Source organism: Aspergillus terreus, genomic scaffold, assembly GCF_000149615.1.
Source record: "Aspergillus terreus NIH2624 scaffold_14 genomic scaffold, whole genome shotgun sequence".
Classification (NCBI taxonomy): Eukaryota; Fungi; Ascomycota; class Eurotiomycetes; order Eurotiales; family Aspergillaceae; genus Aspergillus; species Aspergillus terreus.
This window is the reverse complement of record NT_165937.1, coordinates 755,044-775,817: the sequence shown is the minus strand read 5'-3', so window position 1 is coordinate 775,817 and position 20,774 is coordinate 755,044. Positions and strand designations below refer to the sequence as shown.

Genomic DNA, 20,774 nt, shown 5'->3' with positions numbered 1-20,774 from the left:
ATCTCCCATGTCCATCAGTCATAAGCATGGGTTGCTAGGATCCCTGCCAACAGAGCACACAAACAGAAATATACATAGAAGAGAATAAACAAACCACGGGGTATACTAGACAACAACAATGCCACATCAGTTTGTACATTACATATGCCACCAAATACAGACAAGAATCGAAGAACAAAAAGAATATGCGCATTCAGCTGGATTCTCCGATCCAGAGAATGTGCTCATCAGAAAATGGGACATTTCCCACATCCAACGCACGGAAAAACCGCTCGCGCGGCAAGCCCCCATACATGAGATCCTCGCTGCCGGCGAGGTCCTGTTTCTGGGCACTCGTGCGGATCTGGCTATCCAAGGACGGGCCATTCATAAGGAAAGCCACCTTGCCCTCGGCGTCCAGTGGGTGCTGGACGCACTCAACCATGGCTTCTAGCCTGTTTTCCACGAGGGACACCAGGGGAATAGAGCCGTCCCAGAAGCGACTGAGCTCCCGGACAGCCACGAGGCCATCTTTGATGAGGTTGACACACTCGGAGAGCTCAACCATCAGCCCACCGGCGCTGAGAACATCCACGGCAGACACGATCACGTAGCCCAGGAAGGGATTCAAGAGTATGCCCCTCGGCTGCGCTGCGTCCAAGACCATCCGCGAGGATTCGTACTCCGCTGCGTAGCGGAACAAAGCAAGGCAGAGCCGGAGAACCTCCACGGCGTGGCTGCGCGTGGTGTGGATGTACCGGTCAAGCATGCCATCGGGCAGGTTCTGGTACCGAGCGTGGCGGTTCAGCTTCATCAATGTCGCGTGGAATAGCATGTGAATTGAAATAAATGCATCCGCTTTCTTTGCGCGAATGCTGCGCTGCATGTTTGCGGCCGTGAAGGCCAGGTCGTCGGGTAGTCTCGCGATCCACTCCTCTGATCGCCGGACAGTGGTGGAGTGGAACTCCTCGAACAGCCGGCTGTATGCCTCAGCGGGGATCAACGACAGCCGGAACACGTGGTCAGACACATCACCCCAGAGAGACAGAATATCTATGAGGATTGCCATTGTGCTGAGGCCAGAGTATTCGTCTTCCGGTGACACGGGCAGCTGGTTCAGGAAGTTTTGAAAATAAGGGACGGTGGTGTACTCCTGACGCTCGTAAACCTCTTCCCGGCAAGGAAGTCTCAGAAAGGCCGTTTGTGAAGAGATAAATGTCGAGGACGGGGTATAAAAGCATGACAGACGCTGCCGTGCTATATCAGCGCACATCACCAGTTGAACACCAGAGTGGAATACTTACATCCAGCAAAAACGCAATCCAAAATGTGCGCCGCCGACATTCAATCAACGCCTGGGGATGCAGCCCATACTCACACGGTTGTGTCTGCTCCACGATAACTCCACCCGATTCGACATTGTACCGTAGCCCGCTCACTGTTCGAACCGCCGCTCCCACGGCATCCCACGACTTGACATGCGCACCAATGGCGTAATACCAAAGACTCAGGATGATCCTACTCTGAGCCAGCTGCAAGGAAAGATTATGCTGGCTGTGTTCGACCGCGTATCGCGCAGTACGAGAGTATCTTTTCAACGCCTTCAGCCGATCTGGGCGATCGGAAAATATCGAGCCCAATGCCATCATCGAATAGAGTAACATGTTATCGTCCAGGGACTTCTTATCGGATGACTTCAGCCAGAGGATGAATGGTCGCCGGGGAAAGAGGTAATAAAGTCGATCGTTCACGTATGTGAAGTAGCTTTCAACGTAGTGGACGGCCAGTTCTGGGTCCGCTTCGTATGGATCGATGCTCCAGTCGCAGGCGAGGGGGTCCTGAGGATCCAGATCCTTGATCTCCATCAAGATCTCGCTGTAATCGGGGGTTGTATTAGGTCCAAGATTTCTGGATAGTCCCTCGGCTCCGATCGACACGCGACCAAAGCTTTGTGTCCGGGGCTTGTATGGGTACTCAGACTCTCCTAGACTCTCCTGCGTGCTGTCCATCGCAGAAGGTGTGAGCATAGAGCCGTCAGAAATAGGGGACTGGGAATTAGTCCCGGGTAGAGACGTCGCACTTTCTGATGCCCGTGGCAGGGTATACAATGAGTTGGAGGAAACGGAGAAGTTGTAGCTTCCAGAGGACAGGCTGTCTCGGCGGTCAGTCCGATTGGCAATGTGGGATGCTTTCAAGGCTCGATGGCCCCGGGGTCTAGCGCAGTGTTAGAATCGTGATTGATTCGGAATTTCAGAGTGAACCTCTTCACTTACGCGCTCTCAAACCGACACTCCCGTCCGGATTTCTGACACTGATCACATTTCGGAAGATTCGGCTGGCACTTGATCTTCTTTTCTCTGCAAGTCAGACATGCTTGTGCTAGTCTCTTTCTTGGTTTGCCGGCCTTGGTGATCCCCCAGTTGGCGTTAACCGGGACGCCGTCGATCACTTTAGGACAATGAGATCCGTCCGCATAGATGTAGCACAAGCCCTCCCCTTCTATATATCTCTCGTCCACAACGTGCGGGCGAACTTTTGCCTGTTTGTTTCTATTTGATGAAGGCTCTCCAGGATCTGCGGTATCCATTGGGGTACCATCTGATTCCCTCTCAAAGGTTCTGAACCCATGGCTTGGATTCGCGCCGTATTGTAAATGTTGCACCGCATAGCCCGCCTGACTTGCGTGATTGGGCTGTCCCTCGCGCGCAAGGCCTAGCGCAGAGATCTGAGAAAGTGGGGGTAGAGACCCGGTCTGGGAACCAAGATCCGATGGGACGCGAGAGAGATCATGCACCCCATTTCGGCGAAGGACGGGGGATGGCCCCGTGTCGTTATGAAAGCTAGGTTGTGGGGAGCCCTTGTTCCCGTTGGGAGACGTGTAGATACCGAAGGTAGTGGGGTTGTATGGGGATGGCGGGCGGCTGTCAATGGGCGCGGGAGTTAACAGCTGGCTGACGGAGGGAAGTTGTTCACCCTTCGAGCTGCTGGGCAGAACGCCTCCGGGGCCGTTCCGCTCTCCTGTGCTCCGCTGGTGTAGAAATGGGTCCGATCCAAATTGTAAAGACGGTGTGGTGCGAGGCGGCGGGAGCTGGTATGGATGAGATCCAGGGACTGGCAAGTTAGTGGAATGATCGGGTTCTCGCTCGGAAGCTCCGCCGCTTAGAGGTAACATACGCCCAAAAGGTCCCACGTAGTAGTTCGACATGTCGGGTGGGTGCCGTTGTAGGTCGAGATAAACTGCCAGGATGACTATTGTTCCAGGGCCAGTAGCATAACCGCAAATTCCAGGAGTCCACGAGAAAGAATCCAGCCAAAAGAAGGACCAGAAGAGCACCGGTTCGAGGGAACAGGCTTAGTATTGCGAAGTGGGTATGTCTGTCAATACATCCACACACCTCCTTGCAACACGGTAAAGCGAAAATTTGGCAATCTCAAGCAGATATAGGGAATGAGTGGGTGGTCACGAACGGCCTGATGTTGCCGGTCTCCGGTCGTCCAGGACAACTTGCCAGCCACAGATGTGCTCACGGAGCAACAGGGTGGAGGTTCCGGACGAGGATGAATCAAACGATCGAACGGGAATGCAGGATAGACTTCGAGGTGTCTCTAGAAGACAATGATGTCCGGCTTTCTGCGTGGAGAATATACCGATGGAGCGCCACGGCGTCTGAGTTCAACGCTTCCCATGCACTCGCAGACTGCAAGTAAGAATGTACGACGAGAAGGCAGTGGATGGGTCTAAAAGGCCACAGTCATGGTGCAAACGAGTCTGAAACCCTTCCTTTGCGGAACGAGCTCTCCATCCCAGGGGGCCTGCAGGATCCCAGTTGATCGTCGGGAGCATCCAACAACGAATGAATGGCGATAGAGAATGATTGCAACCGGATGGCTTCCACCGGGATCATGCCCAAACCAACAACGAACCAGGAGCGAGTAAGTTCTTCTGGACAAGGAAGAAACAGCGAGCGTGTTGTCCGACTGCAGATTGCGGTAAGGTCAGAAAACGAGGGTGCAATGAAGAGGACTAGGAAGTTAAAAATAAAATAAAATAATATAGATAAAAAAAAAAAAGAGGGAAGGGGAAAAAAAGAAAATAACACATGAAAGGAACAGGCCGTTTGTCGACAACAGACGGGACTCCGTGTCCAGGTAGGACAATCGACAACCAAGGAGGATTTCTTTCTTTGTCCCTTTCTAGTAATGCTGTCTCGGTTGTCTTTTGGCCTCTTTCATTTACCCTGTCTAACAGGGAGGGAAAATGGTTTGATACGCCTGTTGGGCAACCCCCATAAAGTCCTCGGAACCGCATGTACGTACCTAGTGGCTTCGCCTGGCTTGGGAGAGAGTTGCCGCGAACAAGGAGCAATCAACCCGAGAAAGGTAGCGTTGGGGGACAAGGCCTGAATTGACCAAGTTAAGAACGCGAGAGGATGATTTGCTCGCTAGTTGGAAAGGGATTTTTGCCGGCCAAGTGTCCTCGAAAGCTGACGATGTGCGCTTGTCCCGAGATCCCTGTAGGAGGGACCAGGGCGAAGTGGAGAATGGGAGGCAGAAAGAAGACCAGGCCTCGATGGGGAAAAAGGAGAGAGCGAAGGACGCCCCAGAGGAGAAAAAGAAGCCCGAGAGTGGAGTGAGCGATGACACCGGCAGATGGGAGAGTCGGCAAAGAAAGGAAGAGAAGGGAGGAAAAGAAGCAATGCTGAGAGGAGGATGTGAAGGAGGGGGCTATCGAGAGATTCTGAACAATAACGATCGAACAAAATCAAAAGGAAAAAATCCCAACGCTGATGGTAGGTACTAAAATAGGATGGGCAAAAAAATAAATGTTTATCTTATGCATTTTTATATGGATCATTCCTGGTAATAATAATAATTCCTATTATCATCCTCGCTGTCGACCTACTCCGTACGTACTCCGGAGCAGTACCTAGGTAGATCCTACCTGGGTCAGCCCCATTCTGGAGGAAATCAATCCCAAGCATACTAAACAATCCTGAGGATGATCATCTGGGAAGGGTTCATTCCTTCATCATTCATGTCTGAGAAACCCAGCTAGTGCGACTCCTCTGGTTCTCTCCAGAGTTGGGACCGAATCCACCACCGGTGGACTAACGGTTCTCAGCCCGCATCCTCTGGGCGGGCTATATCGACGGTCGACCCATCCAGTCGAGCTGGATCGATGCTCTCGAGCCTTCAGGATCTCACCATGACCGAACAGAACGCCACAGTGTCAGTGCTCCCAACGGTCTAGAAGTCATCAGATCTACTCCCGCGTGCAATTGTTGACACGATGGATCAGATCATCAACACCAGCATCAGCATCACCCAGGTAGAATGTTGGATCTCAAACAGAAGCACCAGCAGCGTGCCACAGCTTCCCTCTCCGGCTTGAACCAGTCCCCTCGCAAGGACTAGCCAACTTAATCGTCGGCCCAAATCATGCCATGGGAGAGATGGACAGGATGGAGACGTTATCCTTTAGTTCAGGTGGATCCTCGCCCAGAGCCGAACTGAGCCTTTTTCTCCTATACTCCGTACCTCTGGCTTTTATTATTATTATTATTTTTATTTTTATTTTCTGATGAGTTTGACTTTACATCAACCGTCCTCTTAATTAAGTTAAGTTTTTTTCTTTGCAACGCATGCCCCGCAGGAATAACCGCTTTGGTCGACGGTGTTCGGAAAGTTCCTGTCCCATCTCCATGCCAGGTGATTAATCAATCCCCTATGAAACATGGAAACGGAAAGGGGAGAGGAGGATATCCTCGGGACGGCAGTTGAAAAATAACCTTGTTTCGATGCACGAGGAATTCTCAATCAACCTCCTTTCATTTCCCTGGGAGATCACATGGGGCTCCTCCGGCTTCCAACAGCGATCCGCCCAATTCAGTCCGCAGCATGCAGGGAACGGTTTCAGAAGACCCAAAGAGGTACTGACAGATGAGTACTCGCAGTAGCCGCAGGATACGGGTGAACTCTAAGGAGAATGCTCGTCTGTCTTGTGCAGAGTTCTCTTAGGGGAATTGGATGAGCATAGCATAGCATTTTTTGAGTTCCACCTCATCAACCCAAAGAAAGTTCATTCTTTCAGTTGTTTTCCCAGTCAGAGAACATTTTTTTTAACCCCTTCCAAATCAAAAGCCCCCCCCCCCCCCCCCCCCCCCTTATGGACAGAGCCTGCGTGTGTACTCCCGTAGCCCAATCCCGAATCCTTCGGCCGATGCGGCACTCCACGCAGGGACGACTCGGACAAATTCCTTGCCTGTGGTGCCGGCGGACGCTCCCCACGGTGTCCACATCTGTCTATCTGTGATTGCGAGGGAAATAAAAATAACTACTCCGATATAATAAAAGAACTCAACCTGAGCCTAGGCACGATCCGGGTCGAGGCAAAAGCTGCACGCGTTCCTCCGTCTATCGAGGATCGTTGGCCTGCTATTCGCGGGGTCTCGGCACCAAGTGGGCTGGGCGCCGCCGAAAAAAAAAAGAGGGTCCCATCGGTTTAGCCTCGTTTGCAATTATTATTCTTGTCGTGCGGTGGGTGTGGATGATCCTCTTCGTAACGGTGCGGATACCGGACAACGCCCGTGTGTCGGCCGTCGTCGTTATGAGTACCTACTATAGTGGTTACCTAGTTTGTACCTAGGTAGCGAGTTAACTAGTTAGTGACTGTCCGACTGTCTCATGTCTGGCGATCCGATCTGCAAGCCGTCCATGCTCGGACACCGTTGTGCCTATACTACGTACATTTTATTCTTGAGAAAAAGGCAACTTAATTAATTCGATGTCGATTCAATAATGTCGTGTTTCGTCATTGTTAATATGAATCTACAACCCCGTCACTTGGACAGATATGTGGACATCATACGATCAGATCTTTTAAACGACGGAAATACCATCGCCGGGAAAAGGTCCCACGGATCGATCTCCATCTGCCGAACCACAAAAGGAGGGAAGTCAAACGAAAGCGAAAAAGCAAAAAGAAAATAATAATAATAATAAGAGCGAGAAAAAAAAAATTAAAAAAAAGAAAGGAAAAACACCCGCGGCTGATCATTGGCGCGATCAACTCAGATCGTTAATTTTTCCGAACATATGCCGAGAGTCTGAGGGCCCCTGTACCGTGTACCATCCATAGTAACTACACAGTAATGCACACCATGCATGTGTACCTGCTACCTAGGTCCGGCCCACCCGCAGGCATGCATTCAGAGTAGTAGAGAGTACGTACGGAGTACAGCAATTTCCGCGGACAGGCAGTGCGCCATGAACATCGTCATATACCACCCCTGTCGCGGTACGAACCATCCCTCAGCCTCAAACGCCAGCTGTAACGAGACGATCCTGGTCTCCCGTGCATCAGGATTTGTCCGGGAAAAGGTAGATCTCACCACTACCGAGCTTCGGTATCTACGTCCGGAGGGAGGTCCGTATTGAGATAGGCACTGGATCATTGATGAAAGAGAGACAGGGAAAAGGGGGCAATCCTCGAACGCAATATAATTCCAATCCGCCCCCTTCATGGTTCAGATTCCGATAGGATGACTTAGCGCCGTCCCATCTGAAACATAATATATACAGGCGGGACCCAGGGCCCTCGACGAGGATGCGAGCCTTGACATGCTTTGTCCACTGCGCATCATGCATGCATGCTCCGGAGGGCAAAGGTAGCTACTGCTAGTTAACTAGTTAGTAGGTAGTTAGGGACCTCCCTAACTAGCCGACCTGGGTTCGGGGCGCCGGCAGAGAGGGATCATCCCTGCACAGACTCCCTGACCAGCCCCCTCGTAACCAACACACGGAGGAAAAAGAAAGCCTGCAATGCGACCATGGCTGCAGATCACCGCGCAAGCGACACACGAGTGACAGGTGGACGACTGTAGGAGTAGTTAGTATAGTATGCAGCAGTAAACGAGCTCGGCTCCGGAAGTTACATCCAGGGGTCAGGGAGTTATCGGCCGCGATCAATTCGATAGTTCGAAAGCTTATAAGCGCCAACCCATGGTGTAAGTGGAAAGGGTGGGGTATTTCGGCCCTCGAAAGGAAAGGTAGGTATCCATTTGAGGCCCTCCACGGAGCAGAGATGTACTCCGTACCTCAGGCGGATACCTCGGTAAGTCGTGTGGCGAGAGGACACTTGGTATCTTGCCTTGTTTGTAGGCTGAGATATCTCCCCTCCGATCATTCTAGATGGTGGATGGATGTCAGAGATTAAGCAAAGGATTGCCGCCAATCCAGGCAATTCCGTCGTCCATCATTGGAGCATGCCGTCGGCTGAAGGAAGGGCCACCTCGGCTGATTCCTGTGATCATCATCATATCATTATCATCATCGTCATACTAGACCAATGTAACTACTACCTATAGGTACCTACGGAGTACTAGTTAGGTATCTGTTACTCCGTAGTAGGTAAGGTATAGCGGTACCTGACTTGCCCAAGTAGGTTCCTCGCCATCGTGTCCGTCACTTTGTATAGTAAGCATCGACGGGCTTAGAGTTCAACCAGCCCGATCCCATCGGCAACGAGCTCTAACCGAGTCATAATTGAGTTTGACAGTCGTGACACGGACGGTTGAGAAATAATTTCCGTGGTTCCAGCCCCAGGAACTGGGATCAGGCCGATCATCTTCGTTGCGTTGGCGGAGGACGCCGCGAATTCCTCCGTCCGATTGCACCACCAGCATCGACCTATCCGGATGGCGTTGAGGATCTCTCGCCGCCAGGGTCCATTCCGTCCAACCGAATCCAGGGCCAGTCGCCTTGAATCTCCATTCGGTGAACCAGCGATGGCCAGATATGGCAAGAATATTGATGACCAAACAATACTACCTTGCCCAAAGCACGCTCGTGAACTTCATATGATGCCGCCGGGGCAAAAGTGGATCGAGTCCACCACGTTCGCGTCGCTAATCTGGTCGGCCAGTAACTGCTACGTACGTACTCACGTCTTGGCTTGTGTCTCGGAGCCCGTGGAGCTTAGGGTTGGTTCTTTTGCGGTTCGATTCTGAATGCCGTTGGAGGGGACCAAATGCCGGCTTACTGCTTTGGGCAATTGTCCTGAGGATGATGGACGTCCTGCGATCCTCCGTGGATCCTCCTATGTACCGGTGCATAGATCAATCTCCTCTTGGGCATGAGTAGGTATCGAGCGAATTCAACTTCATCTCTGACCTCACCACCGGTCTAAGAACGTGAAAGCCTCACAATCCAAGACAAGAGAAAAAGCCAACCCATTGTCATTACGTACGCAGCAAATAAATTACCTCAGAGCCCAATTTACCCGGCGCCAACGGAGCAAGGGCAGCAAAAGAACGAGACTAAACCCATCTGCGCAAATGCAGCGCAGGCGAGAAGGATGCAAGTCTCGCGACCGACCGGGTTTCACGATACCAATCCTTCGGAGCCGACATCCTGGACTGTTGGTCTGCTCATCCGTCGATGACTGGACGACCGCCCTGGCACCCGACCTAGGTTACCCTCCTACCACACAGCGGAGGTGGAGGGGAGGGTCCCCCGTGCTGTATCTATCCGGGCTTGTGCTGCCAAGTTAGTCGGGCGCTACTATCCCAGCTCGAGCCATCAGGAAGCCTTAGCTTGCATTTTTCTGGCGTTGAGTTTCGGCCTATGCTGCCGACGTCGCCCCTGGACCGGGGGGAGGGGGGTGTCAACGGACGGAACGGGGGCGGCCGACATGGGCGATATGCACGTAATTCTCCGCACAGCTAGGTGCTACTCCGTACACGGAAGTTCGAGAGGGTGCTCGAAGGGGATAGGCGGTTGCCTCCGCGGACTGGTCGACGCGAGGTCGGCGCCGTGGTGCCTGAGGATTGCCGCGCAGGGTTGCAGTGCACATGCGGAAGTATATTAATCGGCCGCAACGGGCGTTGAGGCGCAATCCCTGTCGAGCCCGGCCTTAAGCGATGCGATATGTGGCCGGATCCCTATGGAACGGGTTCGCCAGCCGACCCTGGTTGACTGTAGCTATTTGTAGCGGTGGCGTTCTGGATTTAATATGCTTAATATTGCGCTAGAGTATGACAGCTCATGCTCGAATATCGCTTGCATCTTAGTTCATGTTAGTTCGGAGCCGGTGGTATCCTCCTAGAGGACCCCTACCGTTATGATCGACTACAACTACGAACACATGCAAATGCTTGGACATTACTAATTCGTATTATCGTCACGGGTATTGCAAACCGTATTCATTTGCTGTGCTACCTTTTTAACCAGTGAAACTCATATCAAACCCAATGCGTCACTCCCCATCTAAGCCTCGTAGAGAGTGTTGAGGAACTCCTTGGAAGCAGCCTCAGGCTTGCCCTGCTCCAGGCTCTTCTGGCCGAGCTTCTCCTTCGAGAAAGCAGCAGCGTAAGGGTTGAGACGGAGCATGACCTGCTTGTTGCGGAGAGGGTTCTTCTTCTGGACATTGCCGCGCTTGGTGCGGGCCTCGCCCTTGGGGGCACGGAGGACGGACTGGATCTCAGAAGAGTTGATGAGGCGGGCCAGATCGGCGTTGGCGACAACGTTCTGGGGCAGGGTGTAGTCCTTCTTGAGGGCGGCAGGGGTGGTGGTGCTGCCGTAGACCTGGTCAAGGGCCTGGAAAGCAGCCGAGGACCAGACGATGAAGCGACCGAGGTGACCACCAGGGGCGAGCTGGAGGAGGTTCAGGGAGAAGACGGAGGAGGTCTCGACACCGGGGATGTTGCGGAAAGCACGGACGAGCTCCTTGCCGTCAACCTCGGGGTTGTAGACAACCAGAGGACCACGGCGCTGGCGGAAGCGGCGGTTTCTCAGCTTACCCTTACCGGCGCGCATCTTGCGGGACTTCTGGACCTTGACGAGCTCGGAGCCGGCACCGAGAGCCTGGAGGAGGGCAATGGCGGCCTTGGTCTTGGTGACAGCAGCACCCTCGAAGGTCTTGGAGTCAACAACAAGAGGGACCTCGGGGATGTTGGCGACGCGGTGACCGCGGGCGAACAGAAGGGCAGGGACGGAGGAAGCAGCCAGAGCGGAGGCGGTAGCGAAGCGTCTGGTGATTGTTAGTTTCCCGCTTTTCCTCATCCGCGCGACCAATTGAGTTCAGATGATCCATACCTCTGTCCAACGTTGACCTTCTGGTGCCACTTGCGCCAGACCTTGGTGGGAGCGAACATGCGACCAGAGCGGCACTGGTTACCGAAAGCAGCCTGGCCAGCACGGTGAGTACCACCACCGGAGACACGGGGGATACGAGCGACAGCGCGACCTGTAGGCAGAAAATTTCCATCAGCCACTTTCCCAACATCCGTAGAGTTTTTTGCATCCAATTCACATACCAGTACCCCAGGACTCAGCAGAGGTCTGTTCACCAGCCTTCTCGCTCACGGCATAAGGCTGTCTCTTGTTCTTGGCCATACCGGTGTGAACCTGCCTATAATGAACCGGTCAGCCATCGCATTCCTCCCCGACAACTCTTTCGCACGACGGTCGAACATACTGGACGATATCAGGACGGATGGGCGCGGTGAAAACGGCAGGCAGGGGGAGGGTGGCCCCGCTGGCCTTGCCCTCAGCCGTGGCGATAGTGACGGTAGGACGAGACGCCATTGTTGTCGACGATGAGGTTGGTCGGTGTCGGTCGGTCGAAGTTGGAGATCAAGACTCTGTCCGAAGTGCTGTCGAAATTTTCGCTTAGTTGGCCCGCTGCGGGTGGTGGGTTTGGGGAGCCCTAAGCCCTAGGTGTTGCTGTTTTAGGAATGGTATCCGTCCAACTCGTAGTGCTGTGTACCAACTCCACCATAACTACCTTACTCCATTCTCATAGTCCTGGTCAATGCTAGACTATTATTACAAGAATTATTGAGCATACTAGTTGAAAACTCCCATAACCAATTCAGGTCATTCTTGTCGATTGCTGTGTGATTGTAAGCCAACGGTTTCTGGATGCCAACAAAGAAGAACATCACGTGCAACTAGTCACATGTCTGAATGATGTCAACAACAACGTACAGTTTCAACTTCATCACTACCAGAATAGGATATCCTGTCCAGTTTTTGATCTGCTCGGTCTATAATTCAATCAGATATACTTGTCTATGTCACTTATCTGCGCAGCATGCATTTTTCACTAATGATAAAGTGAATACAGGGAATGATCCCTTCTGATTCGCTTTCAAACCCCAGGGAATGCTCTTCTGTACTTTCTTTGTGAAGAGCTTTCTACATTAACTTGCTTGATCCATATCAGTACTAGCCTGAAGGTTTGTTTGCAGGGTATTCTAGTCGGTGAATGATGGCTTATACTCTTGGTCATATTTGTTGGTGAAGATATATATCAACAGCGGCAAACGCTTAACTTATAAGAGGCCCGACACCTCCCACTAACTTCTTCTATTTATTTCAACACTGTTCATATTCCTATCAGTATATGATGTCTATATTTATTTACTCTATATAACATAAGGGCTGTCACGCCACATGAACGGAGGCCCTATATTGTGACTTTGTCTGGACCAGACGTCGCCAGTGCTACACGCAAGGCCCTCTTGGTTGTCTCATCTATCCACACCAGCCGGGCATGCACCGCAAGGGTTTTGCAGGCAATGTTATCCCTGCTCGTCTATCCGACGCTCGGAAAGCCATCAAAGCTCTCGATGCTCTGCTCGGAAATACGACCACCAGTCTTTCCAATTCTGACTCTTGGCTCCACTTCTTCTATGATGCTGTCAAACTACATTTACAGCCATGTATTACACCTTACATACCACTAAGTGGGTTGCCCATTTTTGGTAGAGTAATGGTCATTTTGGTTGATAGACGCTGATCTCGTCCCGCCTCGTCCAACCTCCCCCCGCGGACTCGTTTTGCGGCAGAGTCATCGGTCTTGTTAACGAAGACGACTTGATGCAGATAGTTTCCCAGCATCCATGGATGTGGCGGGAGCCTCTGTACATTGCCAGACAAACCGCGCTCGGTGAAAAGGAACAAGCTTTATGGATCGATTACGGATACGAAACAGAGTCAACAGCAGGAGGAGTGATCCCTGACGATACCCTTTCATCCTCCCCCGACAACTCAAAGCAAGCGAGCGATTGGAGGACAGTATCCTCTCCGCTTCATTTGCCCTGCTTCGGGCGACGACAGCTGATAAATACAAGGGTGATTATCGGGATTGCTCCCCTAGCGGTCTTTACAGAGACCCTAAGGCCCTTGCCTCCAGTCTCTAGAGCCTATGGCGCAAACTGGACAGGATCCCCCAATGATGTCAAAGAACGGTTCGTGAACTCTTTTTTTTGGCCATTGCGAGGATGTGGCGTCGAATACTGCGCCTTGCAAGAAGCGAGAGCAAAATCGCTTCATGGACTTGTCCATCCACAAAGATCTTCCAGTAATCCCAGCCATGACCTCATCGCAGGGCTGGAAGGCCTGACGGACTGTGTCCTTGGCCGAAAATGTTGATTCAGGAGGCATTCGAACGGTATTCCGACATTAGGCATTTTACATGCCTTCTTCTCTCCTGACCCGTCACTCGAATTTTCACTTTCAGGCCCTGATGGTTAGCCCGAGTAATGCAGCCTGCAACGACCTGGCCCAAGAGGTCCAGCGCATCGCGACCAACGCCTTCGCCGACCGCGCTATAATAGTGGTCCGTCTTCACGCCACCGAGATCGAGATTAATATAGCACACTATCAAGCCGAGCAGGCTCGCAACGCTTCTGACGACGCTCGTCCGCCTATCATCCAGGGGAGCCTCGATCAGACCATCGCGCAAATGCTGATCTGCCAAGCTCTCCACGACGACTACTAGAAAACTATCTATAGCCTATCTCCCGTGCGCGATAAGCGCGTTGCCAGTCTTGAATAAAGTCCAGGCTACCGTGCTTTCTAGGTGGCTAGGTCGATTACCTCCCCTTGGTCGAAGCTGGAACGGTATAAGGATTTCCGCGGCTTCCTCGAGAAGTACTAGGATAATATGGAATTTAATCGGGAGAAGCGCGAATCTCTCCGGGAGAAACCAAGACTTTACTCTAGGATACCTTGAAGATCGCTGACACCATCGTGGCTACTATCTTTAGGGCTAGCTAGCCTATGGTGCGGGATAAGTTACTACCTAAGCTGATTGTTATTGACGAGGCAGCCCGGGCTACTGAATCCAAGCTTTGGCTGCTGCTGGACAACTACAGGCCGCGCGGCTATATTTTTATTAGCGATTACTACTAGCTGCATCCTGTCGCCCTCTTAACCCCGGACAATAATCTGCTCTACCGCGTGTCGGCCACGTTGTTCTTCTGGCGCCTGTTTATGAATGGGTTTTCGGTTAGCATGCTGGACATGCAATTCCGGATGTTGCTAACTATGGGGAATATCATTAGCCGTCTCTTTTACGGTAATAGGCTGTGCTCCGCGCCTGGACTTTTCGCTCCCCTTGAGGCGCTTGCGCACCAGATCCAGTCGTTCAACTAGGAGACCTTCTCTAACCTAGAAAGTTTTCTCCTTGTCGAGACCACGTATGGCTTCGAGTCTAAAGATGCTCGTCACTCCCGCTCCAACTGAGAACATCGGCACTTTATTGCAACGACAGTTTCCACAATTTCCAGCTTGTATACCATCCGACCTCAGTGGCCTATCGTGAGCCCCAATCTGTTTGCGGTAATGGCCGCGTGCAGCTGGATCGCTACCTGTCGATGCAGCATGGCACTCGACCAGTAAATACAAGATCCATGTCTACGATATTAGTGATGGGCCGATATGTGCGTGTTTACATCTATAATGATATCAACCAGACACGATGAATTAGCGTCGCGCGAATGGCAGAAGGACAGGGCCGCAAGCTTATAGATATGAGCTTATGTGTCGAGCTGCATACGAAGCGTTCAACACCGGATATCGACTCATTGATTAAGTCGCTCACGAACAATATTCCATCCGGAATTTCGTCTGGATGTTACAGTCGAAAGGGCTTTCCGTGGGTAGACCTGCGCGCGTGGAATGCACGAAAATCGGCAGAAGTGCCTTTTACAACACGAGCACCCTGAGTATTATAATTGGAAAGGGGAGCTCCGTTGAAGGCCATTCAAGCACGAAGGATTCTAGTGTATACCTCCACTAACCCACATGTTTGGGTCCCACTGATCTCAACGGTTCCCACAAACCGACAAGGAATGAAGTACCAGGATAATCCCGAAGTTCCCGGCCTAGCAAGGAATGTCCTGGGTACTTCGGCCTTTCTGTCCCAGGGGCTGGACGTGGTCCAAACGGGATCTCTCCGCGCGTCCGCTACCGTTTACGCAAAGTGCCAGACATGGCTGGGGCGAGGCCCGGATGACGACGCGACGGCGCGAACCGTGGTCCTTAGTACCTATGCCACCTGGAGTCTGCGAACGACGAAAGAAGCGGTCACTCCGACCCAGTCGGCCGACGAAGCGGTCTAGGACCTCGCCTTGTTCCAGGCGCGCGAAGACGAGGCCAATTTCGACCGGAGCCAATCTGGGAAGGTCAAATGGGCGGCTGGTGTTTGTTGGGGAACTCAAGACTCCCTGGGTCGGAGTTCACTCCCAGAGGAAAAGGAAGTCGGGATATTCTGGGTAAGACATTGCTTTTGGATGAGTTCTTGCAAATTCTGACCCCACATACGTATAGGCCAAATCGCCGAGTACATGCAGGACACGGGACGAGGTGTGGATTTGACCTCTCCGAATGGCGCCTAGTCGAACCGACCTGACAAGCTCACCGCCAAAAAAAAATACACGGTTGTCGGATAGATGGGTCGCTCCTTGTTCTGGTTCGTTATTCTTTCTTATTATAGGTTTTCTTGTTTTCTTCCTGCTTTGCAGAGGTGGTGTCGGCTAGAGTGTGACAGAATCTCGCTCAGTCACGCGGTTAGAGCAATGAAGGGGATGTCAATGGTGTTTGGAACTCCATCCTGACATGGCAGTTTCCTGTCACAAGCGCATATGTAACCCAGCCACAATCAATGCATTCGAATCGCCAGGCCCAAGCTGGACAGAGGAGTTTCAGCGATTTTGTCACATATGAGTTGGACACCAATACGGACCGGCGCAACTGCTTTCTCATCTCTCAGTGCAAAAGCCACAGTGGCGAAGGTCAACTTTCGGTTTGGGCGGAAGGGACCGAACAACTAATACGCTATTTTAGCTTGTCCTACAAGCAAAGGCACGTGCAAAACCGTACGCCTAAATATGGCGTACTTGTTATCGAGAGTCAAACTCCAGGCACAGAAGATATGGTGAAGTACCGCCGGTCAGGGGTATGGGTGGACTGACAGACTCGGAGGTTGCGAGCTAGGGGGTTCTTTGGCTAGAAAGAATGGTATAACAGCTGGACCTATAACCTCGTGGGTATGTTGCAGAGACCATACGATTCATGAGGTCTAGATCATTCTAGTGATCTTGTCACACAGATCGAGGGGTAGGAAGGTAGTACAAGGAACCCTTGATGCTGCTTAGTGGAACGCCCGTGTAACCTCTGCATACCAACATTTAGTTGAATGACCTCAGCTACATCTACGAGTAAAGGAACAATGCAACGATGGTCTACATTTTCAATCCATTCTCCCAAGTACATACAAGAAGATAAAACTCACCACCGACTCCGCCACCCAAAACACACGCAACGCAACCTAAACGCAACAAACCCACCCAGAAAGCACGACTCTGCCAGCAGAGTCTACGAGCGGGCGTGGGCATGGGCATGGCCGTTATGCGCGCGACGGGTGAAGCGCATGGAGTTCAGCATGCGCGGCTTCAGGGTCGACTCGATGGCAAAGTTCTGCGATTGGCCGGCGGTGCACTTGGTGCCAGCGGCCATGGCCTGGGACTCGGTCCACTGGCCGTTGGCGCAGCGCTGGAAGGCGGAGCCGCCGATGCAGTTCCACTGGCCCTCGGGGCTGCAGGAACCGCTCAGGGCGCCGAGATCCGAGCCGGAGCTAGAGCCGGAGGAGGCAGAGGAAGAGGCGGTAGCCGACGGGGCGGGGGCAGCCTCGGCGCTGCTGGTGGGAACGAAGATGCCCGGGGCAGAGGAGGGCACCGGGTCGGCGGTGGCAGTGGGCACGGTCAGGGAGACGGAGACAGTGACGCCAACGCTGGCGGTGGGCTCGGCGGCGGCAGAGGACGAGCCAGAGCCAGATCCAGAGCCAGATCCAGAGCCGGAGCCGGAACCAGAGCTGCCAGAGCTGGAGTCGCCAGCACCGCCAAAGGTGGGAGTGCCGGTGCAGGCGTCGGAGCCCTCGGGGGCAAGGTTGGCGGCGTTGCCCAGGTACTGGACGTCGTCACCGGGCTGGGGGAAGCGGATGTCGACGCCCTCCTTGGTGGTGCAGCCGTTGACGTTGGCGACGAACATGGGAGGGAAGCTGGAGGAGCGCTTGGCAAAAGCGTTCTCATCACGCTTGGAGGAGCCGCTGGTGACGGAGATGGGGGCACAGTTCATGTACATCTCGCGGTTGCCGATGCGGTTGAACCAGGTCCAGGCGAGGGTGTACTTGCCGGGCTCGATGCCCTCGGGGATGGTGTAGTTGAGGTCAGAGGGGACGGTCATGGTGGCGCCGCCGGAGAGGTTGCCGTCGGCGTTGGCGGGGCAGCCACCCTCGAAGGACTTGATGACCATCCACTCGGAATCCTTGGTGGGCTTGAGGTCCTTGGTCAGGGAGATCTGGCAGGAACCACCACCGTGGACGGCGCTGCCCTCGAGCTTGAGCGGCATGGTCTCGCCGATGGCGGCGGTGGTGATCTGGGAGGGCTCATCATAGACGCCAGAGCGCTGCTTGCAGGGGAAGTCACTGCCATCAGCAGCGAGGGGGGAGTTGTTGAGGGAGTCGGCACCGTAGGGAGTGGGCTCGGTCATGAGGACGTGAGCGTTGACGGCGGAGGCCAAAAGGGCGGCCACAACAGCGGACTTGGCGAACATTTTTGACTGAGAGACTTTTGACTCTTGAGAGATTGGAAATCTGGTGATCTGATGTGATGCAGAAGGAATGGGAGCTGTTTGACCGTGCCAGACGAATCAAACAATGCAGAAGCTGGGAAAGTTAGCGAGGGATCGTAGGAGGTGAGGGGGTATATGAGGAGATGAGAAACACAAAGGAAATGGGTATAAAGACGCTGGCAAGAACAGATGTGGGAGACTGGAGATAGAGGACAATACCTTTGTGAACAACCCGAGAGAAGGACGAGTTGAGCAAAGAGACAGTCGGCCACAGGCACAACTGAAGCAGAAGAAAGGAATGAAGACAGGACTGGCCTGTTGGAAGAGAGAAAGAGTAAGGACTGAAGTTGAAGCTGAAGCGCGCTGCGTGTGGACGAAAGAAAGAAGACGACGAGAAGACAAGAAAGAAGGGGAATTTATAGAGAGAATTGCCGACGGCGAGGGTTGCAGTGGGGGACGCGAGGGATTCAAGCCGGGCGGGTCTGATGGGGCGATCTGAAACGAGCCGGTAGGGGGATGTCTTTGTTCAGTGTTGTGCGTGAGCTGAGCTGTCTGTTCTGTTGCTCTCTGGAGTATTGTATGTCTCTACTGACTGTTGTAGTGTTCCGAGGTGGTGATGAGTGACCTCAGGATGCGGTAGTTGATACATCATTCTTCTGTTCTACATGTACTATTCTTCTGTTCTATACTACCTATTCCTCTCTTCTATGACACTTATTCTCTATCCATTTTTTGATGTTCTATGATACTCGGTATCATTCCTCTTTTGATCCACTGTCGCACCATCGCGTAGTGTGGGTTGAGATTGGCTGTTGCCACCACAGTTGGCGCCCACCGGGCCAATGATGTTGTGTAGAGGGACTATTCATCTTCTGTATTATTAGTCGTATTATTGTGGAATACTACGTTGTTATAATATCATAATATTATCTCCTAATCCTGCAAGACACCAATTGAACGACGATCTAGGCTTCCATTGTTCCAATAACGTTCCCCAGCGCAGTCAGTTTCAACTCCGCCTCAGCTAGTTACCTAACTACTCAGCCATACAGGTAACCTATTGTATGTACATACTCTGTATAGTACGAAAATCTCAGCTGAATCCGCTGCAGGAATGCCGCATCAAGGGAGCGAAAGAAGCCGATCTCCATCCGGGACGGACCCATGGACCAGCCTCCTCCTCTCCTGGTCAGCCCATGGTTCACATGCGGAGGACAAGTCGTTCCCGAGTTGATACATAACTACATAGATACTACCCTAATATCGAACAGGTCGAATGGAATCCTACCTCATCAAGAGCCAACTCCCGACCTCGTTTCACGTAGACAGTCCCCGCGATCCCTCGCCTCGTAAATGAACCCTGCGATCCACCGCGACTCGTCAATGCCGACGGATCAACACGCGCAGAGTTTTTCCCTCCCGCCACTGAGGTACCGCGTTAGGTAGTAGTCCTCAGGTAATCCCATCTACTGGTCGACTGTCTCAACTCAGCGCTTCCACCCGTCCCCACCATCCGCATGAACCCTCCACCACCAGGAATCCGCAGCGCCAATTCATGCCCATCTCGCGTGTCGTGTTCGCCGCACCTCCCACCACTCCATGCCTTGCCAGCTCCCCGTCCACGTCACCCGGCGTTCCTGGCCCTGACTCGTTCGCTGGCTCAGGGGTGCAGCGGCTGTCTTTCCCGCGGAACATGGTCGAGTCGGCCGGTTGGTCAAGCTTTCCAGGTTTCTACGGGCAGTCATTGGTGAGGGGATAGAATCCTGAAACATGTGATAGAGCTTGATCGTGGTTTGGATGTGATATACTACGTTTGGTTGTGTCAAATCACGCCCAAGATTGAGGTATCAAAGAAATCAACACCCATAGTGTACTACGACCTAGATAGCCAGATCATCACCTCTTCCCCTTCTTCTTCTCATTGCCCACAGCAAATCCTCCCCTCACCAACGCATCCCGCCCAACCGCATTGATAATGCGAAACCGATCCGGCCCCAACAACACCCCCCCATACCACCTCGTCACCACCACCACCACATCCCACACATCCATCAACTGCATCAGATGCAGCAGCCGCCCGCCCGCCGCCGTCTCCCCATCATCATCACAATCCTGCACACTCGTGCCCCCCTCTCTGATCCGCCACGCACTAATATTATGCGTCGCACCCGCAACCTTCTTCTCCGTCGCAAGCAGGTAATCCAGAAACCCGCGCGCCTGCCCCAGGCTCGTCACCCGCGCCGCCCGCCCCACAAACACCGACTTCTTCTCCGTCACCACCTCCGAGAGCGTCCACTCGGGCGGATGCTCGATGCCGAACGCCTCTTGCAGGGAGACCCGCGCCGGCTCGATCGCTGACGCCGGGGACGTTTCCTCTTGCGATTCTGCTGGGGGGTGCGAGGTGGTGCTGCTGCCGATGTTCAGCTCGTGGAAGGCTTCGACCGCCTCGCTGAGCACGTCGAAGAGACACACCGCGCCCGGCTGGTGCGTGCGTCGCACGATGTCTGCTAGCACGTCCACGGCGAGCTTGCCCTCCCCGCGCGCGGCGGTCGAGGCTGTGCCGGCGATCTGGGGAGGGGTGTCCGGGTAGGATGCTTCGAAGCGCAGGATGAAGGAGAGGTGCGGGTGTTCGGGGATTTGGAGGGTGATGGTTGTTGTGGGTGTTGGTGTTGAGGAGGGGGTGGTGGTTGTAGCGCCTAGGTCGAGGGTGGGCGGGGCCGCCGCGCCCCTCCCTGTGACGGTTATCGTGTCCGGACCGTAGATGGCATTGATCGCTTCGATCTCCTCCGCGAGGTCGGTGTTTGGTACGGGCAGGTCGGGCATGGTGAGTGTCGTGGTGGGATGCGGTGCGGTGCGGATGGCGGTGGGGTGGATCC

The 20,774-nt window shown here is 53.3% G+C and overlaps 5 protein-coding genes across 5 annotated transcripts; 1 reads left to right on the top strand and 4 right to left on the bottom strand.

Moving 5' to 3' along the window:
* Positions 1-193: 193 nt before the first annotated feature.
* On the bottom strand, positions 194-3,184 carry ATEG_09280 (Zn(II)2Cys6 transcription factor; the record flags this gene model as incomplete). Its single annotated transcript, XM_001217901.1, has 4 exons — positions 194-1,228; positions 1,284-2,193; positions 2,253-3,090; positions 3,154-3,184. The coding sequence occupies 4 exons, from the start codon at positions 3,182-3,184 to the stop codon at positions 194-196; spliced, it is 2,814 nt and encodes a 937-aa protein (XP_001217902.1).
* Positions 3,185-10,245: 7,061 nt separating this feature from the next.
* On the bottom strand, positions 10,246-11,565 carry ATEG_09279 (60S ribosomal protein uL4; the record flags this gene model as incomplete). Its single annotated transcript, XM_001217900.1, has 4 exons — positions 10,246-11,008; positions 11,074-11,224; positions 11,295-11,389; positions 11,456-11,565. 4 exons carry the CDS (start codon positions 11,563-11,565, stop codon positions 10,246-10,248), a joined length of 1,119 nt encoding a protein of 372 aa, XP_001217901.1.
* Positions 11,566-13,459: 1,894 nt separating this feature from the next.
* On the top strand, positions 13,460-13,765 carry ATEG_09278 (uncharacterized protein; the record flags this gene model as incomplete). The annotated part of the gene is made up of 1 exon (XM_001217899.1): positions 13,460-13,765. One exon carries the CDS (start codon positions 13,460-13,462, stop codon positions 13,763-13,765), a length of 306 nt encoding a protein of 101 aa, XP_001217900.1.
* A 2,879-nt stretch (positions 13,766-16,644) lies between these two features.
* ATEG_09277 (lytic polysaccharide monooxygenase AA11 family protein) lies at positions 16,645-17,880 on the bottom strand (the record flags this gene model as incomplete). The annotated part of the gene is made up of 1 exon (XM_001217898.1): positions 16,645-17,880. The coding sequence occupies one exon, from the start codon at positions 17,878-17,880 to the stop codon at positions 16,645-16,647; it is 1,236 nt and encodes a 411-aa protein (XP_001217899.1).
* A 1,050-nt stretch (positions 17,881-18,930) lies between these two features.
* On the bottom strand, positions 18,931-20,721 carry ATEG_09276 (IMPACT family protein; the record flags this gene model as incomplete). The annotated part of the gene is made up of 3 exons (XM_001217897.1): positions 18,931-18,955; positions 19,409-19,629; positions 19,846-20,721. 3 exons carry the CDS (start codon positions 20,719-20,721, stop codon positions 18,931-18,933), a joined length of 1,122 nt encoding a protein of 373 aa, XP_001217898.1.
* Between the last annotated feature and the right edge of the window lie 53 nt (positions 20,722-20,774).